The sequence below is a fragment of the Rhinolophus hipposideros genome, assembly GCF_964194185.1.
Source record: "Rhinolophus hipposideros genome assembly, chromosome: 8".
In the NCBI taxonomy this organism is placed as follows: Eukaryota; Metazoa; Chordata; class Mammalia; order Chiroptera; family Rhinolophidae; genus Rhinolophus; species Rhinolophus hipposideros.
Genome location: NC_138054.1, coordinates 24,858,224 through 24,876,510, shown reverse-complemented (window position 1 = coordinate 24,876,510; position 18,287 = coordinate 24,858,224). Strand labels below are relative to the sequence as shown.

At 46.2% G+C, this 18,287-nt stretch overlaps 1 protein-coding gene across 1 annotated transcript in view; it reads right to left on the bottom strand.

The window, feature by feature from the left end:
* Nucleotides 1-18,287, bottom strand: part of ABCA4 (ATP binding cassette subfamily A member 4) — a gene marked incomplete at its 5' end in the record, with an annotated part of 124,675 nt that overhangs the window by 91,612 nt on the left and 14,776 nt on the right. Inside the window, 2 exons of the mRNA XM_081056354.1 lie at nt 10,906-11,103; nt 15,663-15,790. Coding sequence (XP_080912480.1) covers nt 10,906-11,103; nt 15,663-15,790 — 326 coding nt within the window. The remainder of the gene's footprint in view (nt 1-10,905; nt 11,104-15,662; nt 15,791-18,287) is intronic.

Genomic DNA, 18,287 nt, shown 5'->3' with positions numbered 1-18,287 from the left:
TCTACTTTTTAGTTGCGTTCTCAAAAAGAGCAAATAATTTTTGGTCTTTTCATTATGAAATCAAACTCCCCCACATTGAGATCCTGTTAGAAGTCGTTGCAGTGAAGGAGTGCTAAGTTAATAATTTTCTGAAATTTCATAATTATCCAGTTTTACTAATTCAATCAGTTTTATTGCCCTGGTAGTTCTGAATCATATAGCACTTAGATTTTTTTTAAAGATAAAATACCTGCTTACTTACATGAAATACGTAAAGGGTAAAGCTTTCCCTGCAATCTGTAGCTACCCTCCAAGAGTAATCACTACTAACAATTTGTCATGTGTCCTTCCAGAGAAAACAACCTTTGACTTTATTTTTCCATCTTTCCCCTGGTTGACAATTCCACACACTTCTACATTTTGAACACAGTTTGTATTTTAATCACATTAGCTTGTACGGCAGGGATTGTAGAATACCCTCTCAAGTCGGGTTTTTGCTTTCTCTAAAGACTAAGGGTTCACTCCAAGGATATGTGAAAAGCATCTCCCCACCCCCACATTTTCATCACCTTGTTATCTAAAAGAGTCCTGATAATTCAAAAATATTCCATAAACATTGACTAGCACTGAATTCATGTGCTAGACATGAGACATACAAAAATGAACAGATCTCTGTCCTCACTGAAAAAACTGACGTCAGTGGTCATCCTCACATTCCTATCCATTGCCCCCAAACTGAGCTACATCACACCCATGCTCAGAAGCAACAGAGTCCCTTCTGTTTGAGGACAATCTCTGCTGACCCTTGCCCTTCTCCTGACCCTTTCCCTTCTGCTTCTGCTGTGACTTGATTCTCACTATGACAGCAGAGACTGCTGTTTGTCTATACAGCTTTGCTAAAGGTGACAATGCCTGCCTAAGAAACTACATTTCCCAGCCTCCCTTGGGTGTTCATATGATATAATCCTGACCAATAAGCTATCAGCAGGAGTCATAGGGTGGGGCTTCTGGGAAAGGTCTTTTGAAAAAGGGTCCTCTGCCCTTCACTGTCCCTCTGCCTGGAACACTGGTGCTGAGGGGGGTACAGCAGACATCTGGAGATCATGCTAGAGATGCCTGAGGGAAAAGCGGAGGAGACTGGTTCTTGAGAAAATTTGTGGAGCCTCCAGAGCATTCCTGCATGGCCCACCAGAGGACTCTGCTTTGGGAGCAAAATGAAACCCACTGTTTTTCTCAGCATTCTGTTATACCCAATGGCAATTTCTAAATGACACAGTTACACATTTGACAAATATATATTGAGTGCCTGCTCTGTGCCAGCTGCTGGGGGTACGGCAATGAGCAAGGCAAAGTCCTGCCTTTATGAAGTTTATCTTCAAAAATCTCACTGATGTATTTTTAGGCTTCCAGTCATCATTATTATTATATATGTGCTCAATATTCTCACCTATGAAAGACAGAACTTCTGATCCCTCATCACCCCCTCCCCTGTAGCTATAGTCTAACTCCCCCCACCCCATTCCCGCACTGCTTAAGGTAGGCCACATTCAGGGGCCTTACTTCCTCACCATGTCTTCCACCCTCACCAAGCTCCTAAGAAGCCTTAACGAGAACCCTCCGTTTCCTCCTAGTTTTTAGGTCTAAGGGATCCTTTGGCTTCTTGTCTTTTCAGACCTCTCCGCTTTTCTTGACAATTTTGGCATGTCCTTTTCCTCACTTGACGTCTGTTCTGCCCTGGTTTGCTCTGTTTCTTTTCTACCTTGCCACGAGCTCCCCTGCCTCCACCTTCCCCTTCAGTGCTGAGGGTCCCCAGGGCCTCCATACCTTCTGCCTCTCACTCTGCACGCTCTCCTTGAGAAGTTCCATTCCCTTTATCATTTAATCTGCTACCTTTTTGTTGATGATTTCTTAGTCTATATTTCCAACCCAGATCTCTCCCCAGAACTCCCGATTTATATATACAACTGTCTGCTGGACATTTGCCCAGATCTAACTTGTTCTAAACTGATCACGGTACCTTCCCCCAAACCAGCTTCCGTTCCTGTATGCCCTTCTTCAGTGATGGCATCACCTTCTGACCAGTCCCCAAAGTTAGAAGCCTGGGAGTCATGACTGATCTTTCCCAATTCTAATTCCAGTGTCACAATCCCCAGCTTGGAGCTCTAGGAAGTAGTGCTGGGTCTGAGTGTGGGCAGGATAAGCCCTCTGATTTACAGAGAAGATAGCCAAGGAACGTCTAAAAGACTGCTTTGGGAGGAAGCTGGAATCAAGGACCAGGGTCCAAAGAAGCTGTGCAGAAAAAAAACAATCAGGTACTAGATGATCGGGAGGCACCTAAAAGGAGCTAGGAGCCCAGAGGCACAGAAAATAAGGAATTGTCACATTCATGTGTCCAAAGAGATTAAACATCAATCAGTCACCAGTTCCTATCATTTTTAATTACTTCCCCTTCTTTGTAAGTTTGTTGTCTGTTTTCCTCACTTTACTGTGGGCTGGAGATTATCTGTTGCTGTGTTTTGCCTAAGAGGACATATTCTCTCCATTCCCTCTCCTTTACCTCCATAGGCTCTAGGCACACTGGTCTTAAAACCCCATCCCACATCAAATTCAACACATTGAAAAGCACCTGTTTTCTATTCATATCTATATATGGCAATATCTATTTACCAATACAGATAGATATCTATATATACATTTTTTAGGCTCTTAATTTTGTTTTTGAAATTATCGGACCTTTTGTAATTCATTTAATAAATGATCTGGTATGTTTTCTCAGCAATCATTGCAAATACTTAGGATTGTTTGTAAAGCGGGGAAACCTGAACAATAAACTAGTTTTCGGATTTCAAATTTTATGAATACTAAATTTAACAATAAAGTTTAATAACATTATCTTCCTTAAACATTTAATGTTTATTAAGTTCAATTCTAAAGTTTTTTCTGGTATTTCAGAGCCATAATTTTCTTTTTTCCAAGTCTCACACATTTTTGTAGGCCTCTGCAAAGCTTGCAGCTCTTAGATGCTATGACTACCACTTTAGGGCCTAATAGATGAAATGCCAACCTGCCCCATTCCTGACCCAGCTCTAGTAACCAAAGTCAACTCGTCTGAAGCCACTTACCTTCTCCACAAGGTCTTCTTTCCGTTATTACCGTTCTCTACCTGCCTTCCTTCCCCCTGGGTTAGGTGGACCCTCCTAGCTGCTCCTAGAATTCTCAGTGCATTCATTTTTCACTCTTATATTGGTTTGCTATGATTTTTAATGTATCTGCCTCTCCACTGCACTATAAACTCATTAAGCATAGGGATAGGCTTTTAAAAAAAATATCCTCAGAGCATACTACACAGATGTGTTGTATTAATTAATGAGTAAATTAACTATAATCTAGTGGAAAAGAGACAGTCTATTGAGGTTTAAGGCTCCATGGGCTATCTCTAAGGTATGATGGTGACTTACAGAAAGGGAGTGGTGAATTCCACCTTGGGGACTGGAAAGGTGACACTTGAGCTGATATTTGAAAGACCAGTTGACACCAGTGAGGGTGAGGGCAGAGTTTGTAGATGGAAGGGGAGGGCCAGGAATCCAGGTGGAGGGAAGAATGTGAGGAAAGTCAGCAAGAAAGAGTGACTAGAGAGATGGCCAGATAAAAACAAGACCAGGAATTTGGGAGATAGCAGATTGAGGTGCAGTTTTGTGTCTGGTTAACACTTTTTCAATCTTGTGAATAATTTAATAATATTCATTATTCACGTACTTACTGAGCTCAGCTGTTGCCTGGTACTATAACTGCAATTTCTTTCTGAGCGCTTTCCCATGGAGATGATAAAAATCTTGCACTAACACCTTCGTTTTAGATACCACTTACATCTCAGAATAGTGCCAACCTTTCCTAGCCAGCCCTCTATAAAATCTGATCACCAATTGTCTGAATGATGTTGCCATAAATTCTAAACTAACTTTCCCAGGACTCTCCTCTTCCTTTAGTTCCCTCCCCCGTTATCTATTCAAATTCTCATGGATTATTCCTGCCAAAAGAATCAGAAGAGAATGTAAGTTTATTTGAATGGAAATGTAAAAACATTTCTGGAAAAAAGGTCATAGAACAAATGGCAAGTAACACACACACATACACACACACACACACCCACTACTTCCTATGCCAAATAAGTTCTCTTAATTTCCCAAATAACAAGTAACACCTCCACGTCACAACTGGCCCAGCACCACCAACCTAAGTTCAAGGTCTGGTTAGACCTCAAACTGGATAAGTTTGAGAAGGAGACTGGATATATAAGTAGGACTATGGGAAGGGTATATCTCTATTATCTCCCATCAGCTATGGTTAGTCTGAGGGGTCCCTGGGCCTCGATCCTGTGGATACAAGGCTCTAGCCAGAAGCCAAGAAGATTCTGGTTAGTCAAAGTCTCTGTTTAGGTTCTCACGGGACAAGAAACATGCCTATCTTTCAGGACAAAATATTTTTTCTGAAGGCGGCATAAAACATATCAGCTACAAAAAAATTCTTGTTTGAGCAGTATTTGCTGATGCTTTGGACCCAATGGATTAATTAAACAGATGCCATGCAGCCAGCATACAAAAGGAACGTTTTATGAGTTGATTTTTGTTCACTTTCTCTGATTCAGAGAACACCATTTGAAAACCAGTATGGATTTCTAAGTTGAGAATCTACTTAACACAAGGGTACATAGGTAGCCTTAGGTTACCATATCTACGAGGATGACATGGCTTCTGGGAGCCAGTAGATTCTGGAGCGAAGGATGGGCTGCTGTCTTGAAAGCACCCAGACAGAGGTGAAAAGCAAATGAAGTGGTGGACAGACAGTGTGACCCGCTGTGTTCAGTCCTAGGCTGCTGCTACAGGAAATCCAGATTTATCCGGTAGGGAAGTTGTTGCTAGGCAACTGGGAGAATGTGGATTTAAAGCATGTTTGTTGCAACCTGACAGTTGTTAAGCATCAGATGAAAAGAGAGGAAGCTGGCTTCAGTGGTGAGGGGGCAACCAGAGGGGACACCCTGAGTACCAGGAAATGCGTCATGAGTGGAGAATTTAGACTAAATCACTCAGAGGTGGGAGGGAAATGCCAAACTATCTCTAATAGGAGAGGTCACAGAAACATGCTGTCTCCTGGGATTGGAGGGGACAGAGTGTCTGAGGAGAGGGTAGGCTCTAGGGTATATGAACAGACAAGTTATGGGACTTTCTTTGGCTCAACAGAAACTAGGCCCTTTTCTCTCCATTGTGACTTCAGTCCCAGTATTTGTGGTTGATGAAAGCAAAACTGAGTTTGGAATCTAGCGGCAGTCCAAAGGTCACTCTATGAGACAGACCTCTTGCTAATCTGAGGGGTCTGTGGAAGGAGAATGTTCCACCTAAGTGTTTGAGGAGGACATTTCTGGAAGTGGAACAATAATGGGGGAACAGTGGGGCCTCGGCAAAGCAGCTGCATTCTTGCTTTGATAAGAACAAAAATGTTTTCCCATTTCTTCTCTAATGGGAGTGTCACTACAACCTCATGGGATACATAACATGGGTCATGTTATCTCGATTTTACAGATGTGGCAACTGAGATCCTTTTAAATGACAGCAGGTTAGGGGCCAACCTAGAGCCAGGACCCAGTCTCCTGGCCACCAGGAGAAATGTGCTACCGAGGGCCGCCCACGCTCTGGTCCTCTCACCAGTGGGTCCCACACTCAGGGGAGAAGCTGATGACTTCATAATGAGTGTTAAGGAAGACTCTTTGGCTATGTTGAAATCCATTAGAAAAGAATGTATATTAATGGGAGGCAGGAAAGAAATTTTAATGCAAAAGCTCTTAACCTGGCATCTGGCTTCATAGGTTCCATGAGACCCCAGCCCCCGTGTGTCTGTGAGAACTTGTATTTCTCTAGGGTAAAGGTTTAAGGCTGTTGTCAGATTCTCATAGGGAGTCCTAATCCATAAGAAGGTTAAGAACTACTGTTATATAAAGACAAGAAATATAAGAGCCCAAAATTCTTCTTAAAACCAGTTTACCCTGGAGAGAACCTGATGGCTACCTAATATCTGGCACTAAATCTGTATCTACTGAACATAGAACAGGACCGCAGGATCCACTATCCTAAGAGCAGCCTTGGGCCCTGCTCGGGTCCTAAGTGACTTTAGTTTTGACCTCTCAGTACTGTTTTCTCTTTAAATGCACAAAACAGCATAGGATCTGTCATGAAAATAAGCCCTGATCCACTGTATGTCTGGAGCCTGAAAGAAATCAAGGCAGGCCAGTCAAGCCCGTGGGCCTAATGTACATTTAGAGTATGCACATTAATGTCCCTCTCTCTTATTGCCATTTTATGTCTTCTTTATTGAAATCTGTTTACCCAGGTGAGAGTTTGATTGTCATAGACACAGTTTTATAGATGTACGAGAAACAAATATTATAGTAAAGCTGAAAATAAAATGTGCTTGCTGTGGCTTAATAATTTTCAGAAAACCAAAAAACCCCCTATTTTCTGACTTTGCTTTGTCTTCACCCAGGAGCGCTGCTGCCTCCCCGCCCCCTCTCCAGGCTCCTGGCACTGGGCATCACTCCTTTCTCTTCTGCCCTCCCCAAACCCTCACACAGAAGTGGGAGAAAGTTGACACACCATAGATTAAGGCTATTGGAAGGGAAAAGAAATCATGAAGTTAAGTCATTAATGGGAACTCACTATAAAATCCTGGATTCATGGGGGCTTTTCCAGAGAATTTTGACTCAGCAGTACCATGCCCCAATTGAAACACATAGTTGAAATTTGACAAACCTCAATGAATGATCACAGAGGGCAGAAACCATGGCCAGCTCATACTAGGCAGTGTGTAGTCCACCCACATTGATTCACCCTGATTCAGGAATTTAGGGAGCAGAGCCAAGAACAAAGCAGGTCAATGAAAGGAGCAGGGAGTCAGGGCACCCAAGACTGGCTCTTTTCTTTCCCACAAGGCAATGTTCAGTCACCCCATATTCAAAGAGACACAGATAAAATGAAGTTAGTAAGGTAAAAACCGTGCCAGAGTAATAGTTGAGGGGAAGGAAAGAAAGCTGAATCATGCCACACTGGAAGAGACTGCAAAGGGGAAAACCATGGGCCCAAATGCCGGGGAGGCCAGATTTCCTCTATCAACATCCACTGACGGGGGGTAGGGAGGGAAACTCAGATTTCCCAGCAGTGTGGCAGGTCTTGGCACCCGCCTCAGTTCCCCTGCCGAACTTCCACAAATAAACATCAGAGCAGAAGGGACAGATTTGCTTCTCAGCAAGATTTCAAAGCTGTGCACCAGAGTCGGAGAAAAAACAGGAAGGAGCTAGAGGGAGGAGAAGGAGGAGGAGGGGCATGCTTCCCTCGGGCCAAATCAGATGGGAAACGTCCCAACCCCTCTCCCGAAACTGACACACCATTTTTTATGAGGTGTGAAACATTTCAGGTAATGTTGGCAGTCACGATACTGTGGGCCCAGGTCTGAGCTGCTGGGTGTCAAGCTTAGGGCGGTAAGCCTGAAAGACCACAGGTGAAGACAAGCTCTTTCAACTTGCAACCAAGGTGAAACCAAGAGGGCCTAAATCTCCCTGGAGAAAATCCAACCACCTGGCTGCTTGTTTCTTTCACCTAGGTCACTGGGCATCCAATGTGAGCGTGTGAGCACTTGTGTGTGTGTGTGTGTGTGTGTGTGTGTGTGTGTGTGTACGTGCACGTGCATGTGCTTGCACGCTTGAGAGTGTGTAAGTATCTGTAAGGAGATGGGTGGGGTGGAGTAAGGTCATGGTCTTGTATTTGGATTATTTGAAGATGACAACACTGACTGACTCCAAGGGGCTGAGGAAAAATACAGCTGGCCCCAGTTGGTGCTAAACCCCCAAACCTCCTCTCTGATTCTCACAGTTCCCCCAGTTGCTGGTGCGTTGCGCTCCCACCCTCCACAAACCTCCCCAGCTCCTTACACAACAAGGCCAGGTGCCATCACAGTGGTTTACTGGGATTGTCCCTCTTTCTTTGTTAATGAGCACTGACTTGGCATTTCATAAAACCTTATTTATACACTGGAGTATGAGAAAACAGCCCAGGAGAGCAGAAGGCCCAGAGTTCCTCACACGGCAGCTCAGCGTGGCTGCTGGCCAACCAGCTGCAATAACAGTCTCATCCCAGAGAGGCCCCGGCCCCTGGCCTCAGAGCAGTCCCTGCCTCCCGGATGCCCCTCTCAGAAGGTGGGGGTGGGGGTCTGCCCTGAGACTTTCTGTGCTGCCTCAGAGTTGTTTTTCTAGAAACAGTGATAGAAGCAATAAAAGCAAAACCCCTGTCTTAATGCCTATAATTTCTTTTAGGTTTCCTTATGAGTAATTTTAAAAAAATGTTTAGCCACTTTGTCCATTTGTCAGACGGAGAAGCACATTTTGAAGGGCACGGGACTGGGTGTTTGTCCTGTTTGCTTGGGGCCCATGGGACGTGTATTGTTCTGGTCTGTCCCCATTGAGATGAGCAGGAGTAAGAAGATGGCGGGCGGACAGCTGTCTCGGCCTGTCTCCCACTAGGTGTCTCCTCTCGGCAGTCTCTGGGGCCACTCACTGGCTTCACAGAGAGCACGATTCGCCACAGCGCCCTGGTCTTATGGGTGATCAGATGAAAGGGCCTCAAAGCCCTAGAGGCATTTGGGGTAATATTATTATTACGATGCTTGCTGTATAGAGATTGAGATTGTGAATCAAACGCCTATGTTCTAAGCCAGTAAATCTCAACCGCGGCAGGAGATTGGAATGACCTTGGGAAGCTTTGAAAAATGCTAAGGGCCAATAGAATCAGAACCCAGGGATGGGAGCGGAGCACTCACAGTTTTTGAAAACTCCCCAGGTGATTCAATGTGCAGCCTGGCTGGGAACAATTGATCTAGGGTCCAAATGTTGGCATTTCTAAGCTGCCCTCTGTGGCATAGCCTGTTTGCTAACAGAGGTCAGTGAGAGTGGGAGGGGCATGCTTGGAGCGTTGGCCTCAGCTCATGCCTGGCACCTCGCAGGTGCCCAGTTCAGGTTTAAGTGCATGGACACGGGCACAGAGGTGTTGAGCAAGCATGCAGGATCTGTCTCAGGTCAGTGAGGGTGACTAGCCCCAGTTCTCCTCTGGCTTCTGAACTCTAGTACTTGCCAGAGCAACATATAAGGTCAGAAAGGCTTTCAGGTCTTTCTTGTCTGACAAATAAATGTTCTGAAGCCAGTGTTGGGTTCCAGTTCCTAATGAAACAGTTTACCCAGGTCCCCTTTTATCCTGCTACTTCCAGAACTGCCCCCCCAGAATTGCTGGTCATGCCACAAAGGTACATTTACCTATCCCAGCAGCCAAGGTTCTTGAAAAAGAGAGATAAGACCCTGCTGCTTTTCTAGTGACCAGAGGATTGTATGATCCTGGGTACCCAGGAAACCGCCAACAGCTCTGCAAACACAGGTACTGGTTTCCTAGCTGTGCTGGTGTTCACTGCCCAGAATAAGAAGGATCGTTCTCACCTTACTTACTATTCTGTCTGATTCTGAAAATAAACCAAGGAGTGTGTCTCAAATTGGGTTCCTTTGGAACTTTGGACAGAGAAGTTTAAACCCCATGGTTCTTTATTCTCCTTGCAGCATGGGGAGCTGAGAGACCTTTCCTGGGGTCCTTCCTGGGTTCTCAGTGGTGGTGGCCTCCACAGGTCCCAACCGTACTACTACCTTGATGAGCTGGGAACATTGTAGAGTAACCTTCTAAGAGAAAGTCACACTTTGAAAGGGGTGAAGTGTGAACACTGCCAGAAACTGTGCAGTCTTGTTTTATTTTGTTTCAGTTTAAAAAGACTTCAGCTGGCTTTTCTAAAACAAGGCGAGAGTGGGTTTTCTGGGACTTGAGAGAGTAACCATAAAAAGGCAAAACACAAATTTCTCAACCAAGCTCTTAGTGACTGACATTTCCCATAACACGTTTCCAGAAATTAAAATGTAGGCACAAGAAAAACTACAATTCAATGCTGGAATCATTATATATGTTACTTTCTCTGAAGGATTCTAATTTTGAGTGTTTCTTAAAGCATGACCTATAATGAACTACATCAGAATTACCTAAGGTTACAGGACTGACTCTGGGCCCAGCCCAGATCTCCTAAATTGGTCTCTGGGGGTGGGAATTGGGAACTTGCATCTTTTACCAGCTTCTTTGATGATTTTCATATATTCTGAAATATGAGAACCGCTGCTCTAAAACTTCCTTACATAATTACCTCTCATCTTATCCTTGTAGCAAAAGAAGAGATATCAGGTCCCAAAAAGGGATGAAGTTCCAGAACACAGGGTTGAGCTAGCTCAGGGCTTTCCAAATTTTTGAAACTATGAAATTTCCTGTTATTTTTTTTTTCTACCCAGAAACAGTATTTGGGGTCAAGAACAGACCCAGATGAGGGAGAGTGAAGCTCTTCTGTATTGGAATTTATTAAATACTTTGCACATGTTTTTTCATGTATCTTTTCCTATCACTCTATAAATATTATATTGTTTTATAGGTGAGTGATGGGACCAGGAAAGGTCAGCTATGTTGCCCGTGATTACCTAGCTGGGAAATGACAGGGCAGGGAGTTAAACCAGGCCTCCTTCTCCTTTCCATGCTGCTAGACGGTGGACAGGATTTATCCCATCGTTGGGGTAAACTCAGATCTGCCACAGCCACATACCTAATGGTGATGACTGGACCAATGCTTAGAAACACCACTAGTCAGGATTCCTTGGGCCTTTGGAGCGCGGAGCTTCCTCAAGGACTCTCTTGAACACCAGGTTTATGTCCTGCCCAACTGTCAATTCACAAGTCCCCAGTGGCCTGCAACCAAGCCCCGTTGCCCCAGGAATGACCTTCCAAGGGGCAAGCAGCTCAAAATCTCCCTTACCACATGGAAGAGCTTGAAGAAATCCACGTTGGCATACAGAGTGTCTTCCATCCACTGTAGGGTGCCCTGGGAGAGGGAGCACATGGCGTCACGTACTGTCCGTGCCCCGTGCCGCCGGCTGAAGATGAGGAAGCGCTCCAGGAGGGCCTCACTGCAAGCGATATCCTTCAGAATCAAGTCTGGGACTCCATGAGCAAACTGCAGGGAGGAAAAGCAACACTGGAAGCCTGCCTGTGATAGGAGAATACTGGCCCCCGAAAGATATCTACGTCCTCACCCACAGAATCTGTGAACGCATTCCGACGTTGCTTGGCCAGGAGGACTAAGATTGCAGATGAAATTAAATTTGCTAATCAGTTGATTTTATGATACAGAGATTGATTTAGATTATCTGGGTGGGCCCAATGTAATCACAAGTGTCCTTTAAACGTGGAAGAAGGAGGCAGAAGAAACAATGTCAGAGTAAGGCGATGTGAGAAAGACCTGATTGGCCACTGCTGGCCTTGTAGATGAAAGGAAGCCAAGGGATGTGGACAGTCTCTGAAAGGTGGAAAATGGATTTCCCTCTCCACCACTGCCCTCCACCCCCAGTAAGGAACGCAGTGCTGCCAACACCTTGACTTTCAGACCATTAAATCATTAAGTTTACGATAACTTGTTACAGCAGCAAGGGGGAACTAATATACTCCCAAGCCACATTTTATCAGAGAGCCATTTAAAATTTGAGAGATTCCCTTCTTAGCACACAATGCCAAGGTGCCATCAGGACTTAGTCCCTGAAGCTGAGGTGGGGGAGTGGCTAGAATGCATTTGGACTTATGGAGAATGACCAACCCCCCTCTCCTTTCTCACCAGATTTAGCAAATAAAAATACTGGACACTCAGTTAAATTGGAATTTCAGATAAATAATGAACATTTTTTAGTACAAGTGTGTCCCAAATAAAGTCTAAAGGGGGCATGCTCATGCTAAATAAGTATTTGTTTATCTGAAATTCCTGTATTTTGTCTGATGACCCTAACCCCTGGATAACCCATATCCTACAGCTCCTGTGGAGTTCCTGGACAGTGACTCCTGAAAGACAATCTCCATAATGGCCTCCAGAGGCTAAGAAGGCCTCAACCCTGGCCAGGGACCTTTGGCCACCCAGCATAGTGACACCCTTGGAGTCCTGGCCTCCCAGCAGAGGACAGGACCCTGAGTACCGCGAACAGGTTCACGAGCTTCCCTGGCTTCTGCAATCTTCCCATGGCTTCCAATTACACAGCCCCCCAGGCTGCAAAGCAGAGCAGGCCCAGGCTCTGCTATCCTCTCCCCTCCGTGTGGAGACTGTCCAGGCCACAGATGGAAGCCTGGTACTTAAACGAGGCACTAGTCATGGCTGATGCTGGGTTGGTGTGGACTTCATCAAGCTCAGGGGACTGTCACTGGGTGCATCTTCCAGCGGAGCCTTCCTGGTTTGCCCGTATTTTGCTTCTTATCTCTAGGCAAAATCCTACCCTCAGCCCTAATTCCAGAGTCTGAAACATTTTGAGGTAAAGGGAACCAATGAGCTCATTTTGACCAAACCTCTAATATGTCAGGGGAGAAACGTGATGGAGGAGCAGTTAGGTGACGAGAAGGTTACACAGCAGGCTAGTGGGGAAGCTGGGACACCATGAAAGTCCCCCACTCATTCTTTCACTCAGTCTCACTCATTCATTCAGCACTCACTCACTGAGTTCCCATCCTGCCTGGACTAGGACAGTTACTGGGGCTACCGAAAGAATCAGGTGAGTTTTCTGCTTTCCAAGGAGCTCACCAGCTAACTGGAAATGCAGGCATATAAACAGTGGTAAGTGCATGATTGGATATAGTGAAACCAGAGCACAGAAGAGGGGGGTTAAGAATCACTAGTAAAAGTAGCTAGCATTTATTGAGTGTTTACTGTGTGCCAGACACTCTTCTAAGTGCTTTACATATACTAATTCTTTTACCCCCCCCCACAACAACCATATATGGTAGGAAATTTTTTTTTTATCTGCACTTTACAAATGCGGAAACAGAAGCACAGAGTGGTGAATTAACTTGCCAGAGGTCACACAGTTAGCTATGTGGCCTTGCTGAGATTTGAACATACAACTTGTGCTTAATCATGACCTGTTAGCTCTTTGTCGAGTAGGGAAGACGGAGAGGTCAGGACAAAGAAAGGAGGGTTTATGAACAATTTAAGGAAGCGAGTCCAGGAGTTTACAGGGCTAGGGCGGGGGTGGGTTGAGGGATGAACCAGAGAATTGTACCGATTCCAGCATCTAATAATTCCCTAGATGGAGAAAGATGCAATTCCCTTCTGAGCTGTGCTCGGACACTAGGCAGAAAGGACCAGGAGGAACAGCCAGTCTGATGGTAAAGAACAAAACTCCATGTTTGATGAGGATGATCAATTAGAGAGCTGCAAGCCACACGTGGCTATTTAAATCGACAGTAATTAAAATTAAATTACATTTAAAATTCAGTTCCTCAGCTGCTTTAGCCCTATTTCAAGTGCCTGCCTGTCACAGGGGGCTACTGGCTACCACAGCGGACAGCACAGAGAGAAAACACTGCCATCTTGGAGGAAGGTTCTTCTACTGGACATGCTGTTAAAGATCCACAGAGCTGAACAGAGACCAAAACCAAGGCACAGGTCAGAGGGCAGGTGCACGACACGAGGCAGCCAGCTGGGAAGCGGGGTGCAAAGGGAGCATGAATGGCACCTCCAAGCGTGGGAGCGCTGGGCTCCCTCTTAAATTCTGGGTTCGCTGGTCAGGGACGCATTAGCTGATTACTAAATAAAGTCATAACCCAGTGATCCTGGCTCCTTCTCCCCCCATGAAAGGCCTCAGCCCTAACGCGAGTAGCACAGCAACTAGAGATCCAAATGTCACGTCTCTGAGACACTGGAAAGAAATTTCCCCTAAATTCCTGCCCTTATCTCCACCTCCCTTTTATTACCAACTGGAAGTCATGACAGGCATTTCCAGGACTTGAGTTTTATGAGCTGAAGAGAAAGCAGAAGGGAAAACGAACAATCAATGCTGCTTCCACCACCCCCTCGGTGGGGTTGGGAGGGGAAGCAGAGCCGGGCAGCCAGGCCTGACTCCAAGGGCCTCACCAGGAGCCCACAGCAGCCAAGGCCTGTGTACTGTGGGTGCCGTGCTCCAAGGGCCCTGACACACAGCCCCCAGGGCTTACCCTCAGTTCCCCTTGTCTAGTTTCAGTGAAAACCTCAGGGTCTGAGAAGCCAGAAAAGCAGGTATGGGTTACTTCACTGTTGTGCAGGGAACCAGCTTGAAAACCCCCTTCCGCAGAGCCAGCCCCAACCAGGCAGCTGGGGTGCCCCTCCCTCCTCTGGGCTGAGACAGCACCCTGTGCAGACCTTTATCTCACGACTGACACAGGCCCCCAAATTCTCTTGTTAATGTGCGGTCTCCCCTGGAGTCTGGGCGGGAGGTACAGACCTAGCCAGAAGACGCGGAAAGGTGTCTGCGCTCTCACTGCTGCTTACCCTGCATTCTCACTGAGTTCATCCCACTAGGAACCCACACACACCCACGACGCTGGGTCAGGAGCCCGTAAGGCCCCAAACTAGAGCTGTGGTTCTCACCCTGGAGCCTGTCAGAATCACCTGGAGGGCTGGTTAAAACACAGATTGCTGGTTTGTCTGGGGTGGGGCCTGAGAACTTGCATTACGAACAAGCTCCCAGTCCTCGCTGATGCCACGGGACCGCTGAACTGGATGGAGTACAGAAGACTGGATTAGGAATGGGAAGACCTGGATTCCACTGCAATGCTGACACTTTCTAGCTCTAAAGCCTCATGCAAATCACTCAGTCACCAGATGCCTCAGTTTCCCCATCTGTTTGACCCATGTCAGGATTCAAGTGAAAAACACACAGCTAACAGATGTGAAAGTCATGTGTCAATGGTAAAAATGCTCTGAATAAATATAAGAGAGTATGAAAATGAATGAAATAGATTTGGGGGGTGGTGGCGGGAGTAGGCCATATTGTGCAAGGGGGATAAGAGGAAGGAGTTTGCCTGGCACAGAGAAGAAATGGTGCAGGAAATCAGGGGTCTACTCTGCATGCTGCCGTTACCTGGGAGTTAGCTCAGCACACTCTGCCCCTTTGTACTGCCGGCTTCTCTGCCGGGAACTCTCACAGTTATTTCCATGGCCACCGTCTTTTCAGTCAGGGCTGCTCAAACACCACCTCCTCAGGAAGGCCTTCCCTGTCCACCTCATTTAAAACCTCCCCCATCCCACACCCCTCAGTCCCTCCCAAACTCCTGACCCTGCTAGATTTTCCTCAACCTGGAAACTCTGGTCTCCTTTGCTTACTTTGTTATCTCCTGTCACCCCCACTGGATATAAGCTCCTAGAGTCAGGGCCTTGCCCATGTTGTTCACACTGTGATATTTAATGGTATTTAATGGATACACAAATAAGCCTCAGTTTCCACAACTAGAAGAGGAGGTTGAGCCATATGATCTATAAGTTCCTTCTCGTCATAAAAATCGGAGAGGTTCTGTTATCAGGATTTATACCAACTCAGAATCCTAGGAGGGGAACACTCATCATCTCAAGTGACCTCGAGGTGTTTTTCTGAATATGTGGCATGCATCATGGGTTCTGAGTGTGAAAGCAAGAAGGAAAAAATGCCCACGTGTTCCTTGTCTTTTTCAGGCTCACGCTTGCCCTTCCCCTTCAGGGACAACTGACGGAGGACACGCACTTACCTGCTCTGGTCGGACTTGGGAGTTGACCAGAAGGTGGACAACTGAGTCAGACAGGCCAATGTTTTTCATGAGAAATAGTGTCAGTGTTTCTTCATCTTTGAGGACATCCAGGATTCGTATTCCTTTTCCTGTACATGAATGAGAAAAAAATCAGGGTGTTGAAGGGGAGGTAGGTGAAAAAAGTGAAAACATCGAGAACTGATTGGAAACATTTTTAACTGGACTCTCAGAAGAAGGCTCTGTTCTTGGGTTCCCTGGGAGTGCCTGGAGGTCAGGGGTCTTGCCAATCGGCTGTCACCAACATAGTCACAGCATTTACTGCTGAAGCAGTTGGGCAAAATTTAATGAGAAGGCACAGAAGGTGGACAACGTTAGCTCAGGGTGGGAGAAGGGTCGTCAGATACTGTGGGGGGTTGGTCTAGGACAGCGGCTCTCAAGGAGATGGGGGTGAGGAACTAGAGCAGTGAAATTTTGTCCCCCTGGGAATATTTGGAAATGTCTGGAGACATTTCGGTTGTCACAAATGGAAGGTGCTAGTTGGTAAAGACCAGAGATGCTGCTAAATGACCCACAATGCACAGGACAACAACCTCCCCCCACCAAAAAACAAACAAGCAAACAAAAACCCAAAGAACTATCTGGTCCAAAACGCCAATCGTTCCAAGGTTGAGAATTGTTAGTCTAGGATTAGAGGAGACTCGTGCTCTGTCCACAGCGCCCTTGTCATGGGGTACAGGATTCGTCTTCGTGTTTTTGCCATCTCAGTTAAGGCTCTAAGCTCAAGATATCGACATGAACTAAGAGAGACGAGGCTGTTTAGGGCAAAAAGCTTCAACTGGGAAAGAAGGGAACGGCCTATTGTCGGGCTTGCAATTTCTTGCCCTGATCATCCCAGTACCATTCTCTCTAGCTCCATTCAATACCTGTTGGGAACAGTAATTTCTTTATGGGAGGCAGAAAGGACTGCTAACAGTTTAGGTAACCTTGGGGCAAGTGATTGAACGTCTCTGTGTATGCACTTTCCACATCTACCTCTCAGGGTTGTAGGCTGACTAGGAACCAGGAATACAAAGTGTTTGAATCTCAGGCATGCAAAGAGTGAGGACCCAATACACGCTTGTTCTGACTGCACTGATTTTATTCTTACCCCTCCCCAGGCAGTCACACCCAGGGTACCCACCTCCTCTACCTGTTTTCAGGGCCGCACTGTTACAGTTCATGACGCCAGAGAAGGTCAGGCCCAGATATTTATGGAACCATTTCAACATTAAGGGAAAGCATTTGGGTTGCGTGAAAATGCCTATCTCTACATCCCAGCTTCTCCTGGAACCCATTTGATTTGTATATTGCTTAGTTCTTCTTTAACTAAATTTAATCATCAAATGCTCCTGCTCTTTCGAGGCCCTACCACCACAGAGCTCATCTCCTCCCTCCCCAAATCCTTCTCTCCCGAGGCAGCCACGATGCCCAGCCCCTGAGTGCTTGACAGGGCCATCCCTTCCATTTGCAGGTTGTGACTCTCCCTGTATAGTGCCTTGTCCATATTGATGTTGCCGCTAATTTCCTCTTGAAAAGGGAAATGGATCAACCACAGGCCTGGCCATGTAGCTAGGGCAGGGGCAACCTCTCCCGAGTCCCACTGCACAGTTGCCTCCCTCACCAGAATGGGTCCTTCAGAGTCGTGCAGCCGGGTAGCCCAGTATCACTTCCCTTTGCATAGGACAGGCCTAAAGGCTGTAGGGCAATCTGACACAGGAAGGAGTTGAAGGGAGGAGGAGGGTTCTGAGAGGGGCTGCTCTATTTGGTTCTTGTCTTCCCTCCTTTTCAATAATGTAAATCCTGCCTTCTTCCAAACTCAGCTCTTGCTTCCTCTTCTCCATCTCCTGGGGCACCAGCTCAGTTGTTCTTCTCCCAATCACTTTTTTATATACAGCATTATATTGTATACTGTGGCCTCCAGCAACAACAACACACATATACACACACACACACACGAGTCTGCTTATGGATTCTACTTTTATTAATTCCCCTTTTCATACCTAGCAATCAATGCTGGGCACACAGATATAAGCCCTTGAAGTCACTTGTTTCTGACACCCAGCATTAGAATCTGACATGGAATCAGGGCCTCCATATATGGAATGGCAGGAGGCACCCAATAAATACCTGTTGTCTTGACCTGAGAGTTAGGACCCTATTTGACTGTTTATCTTTTTGTTATTCTTTAACTCACTCACCTGACCTTACATACACATTCCTTGCTGGGGAGAGGGACAAAATGAGGGAGACAGGGAGTGATTTTGCCCTGGCATTGCACAGTATCCTTCCCAGGTGACTGAGCTGCTGTGAGCCTAGGGGGAAGGGGCATTCTGATTCCACACACCTGAGGGGAGGTGGGGGCCACCCTGTAGGAAGAGTGTGGGGCCCAAAATGTAAGAGGTGGCCGATACCAGACAGAGGCTTCACTAGACTCTCAAGGGAGAAATGTGAACTGGGGGCCCAAGGAAAGAAAAATAAATTTAGTTTAAAATGTGGTTCTTCTTGTTCTCTTCCCCAAGAAGATTAGAGAATGGGGGAGGGAACTGCTGAGGCCCACGGATCAGAGGGGAGCTGAGGTGGGAGGGA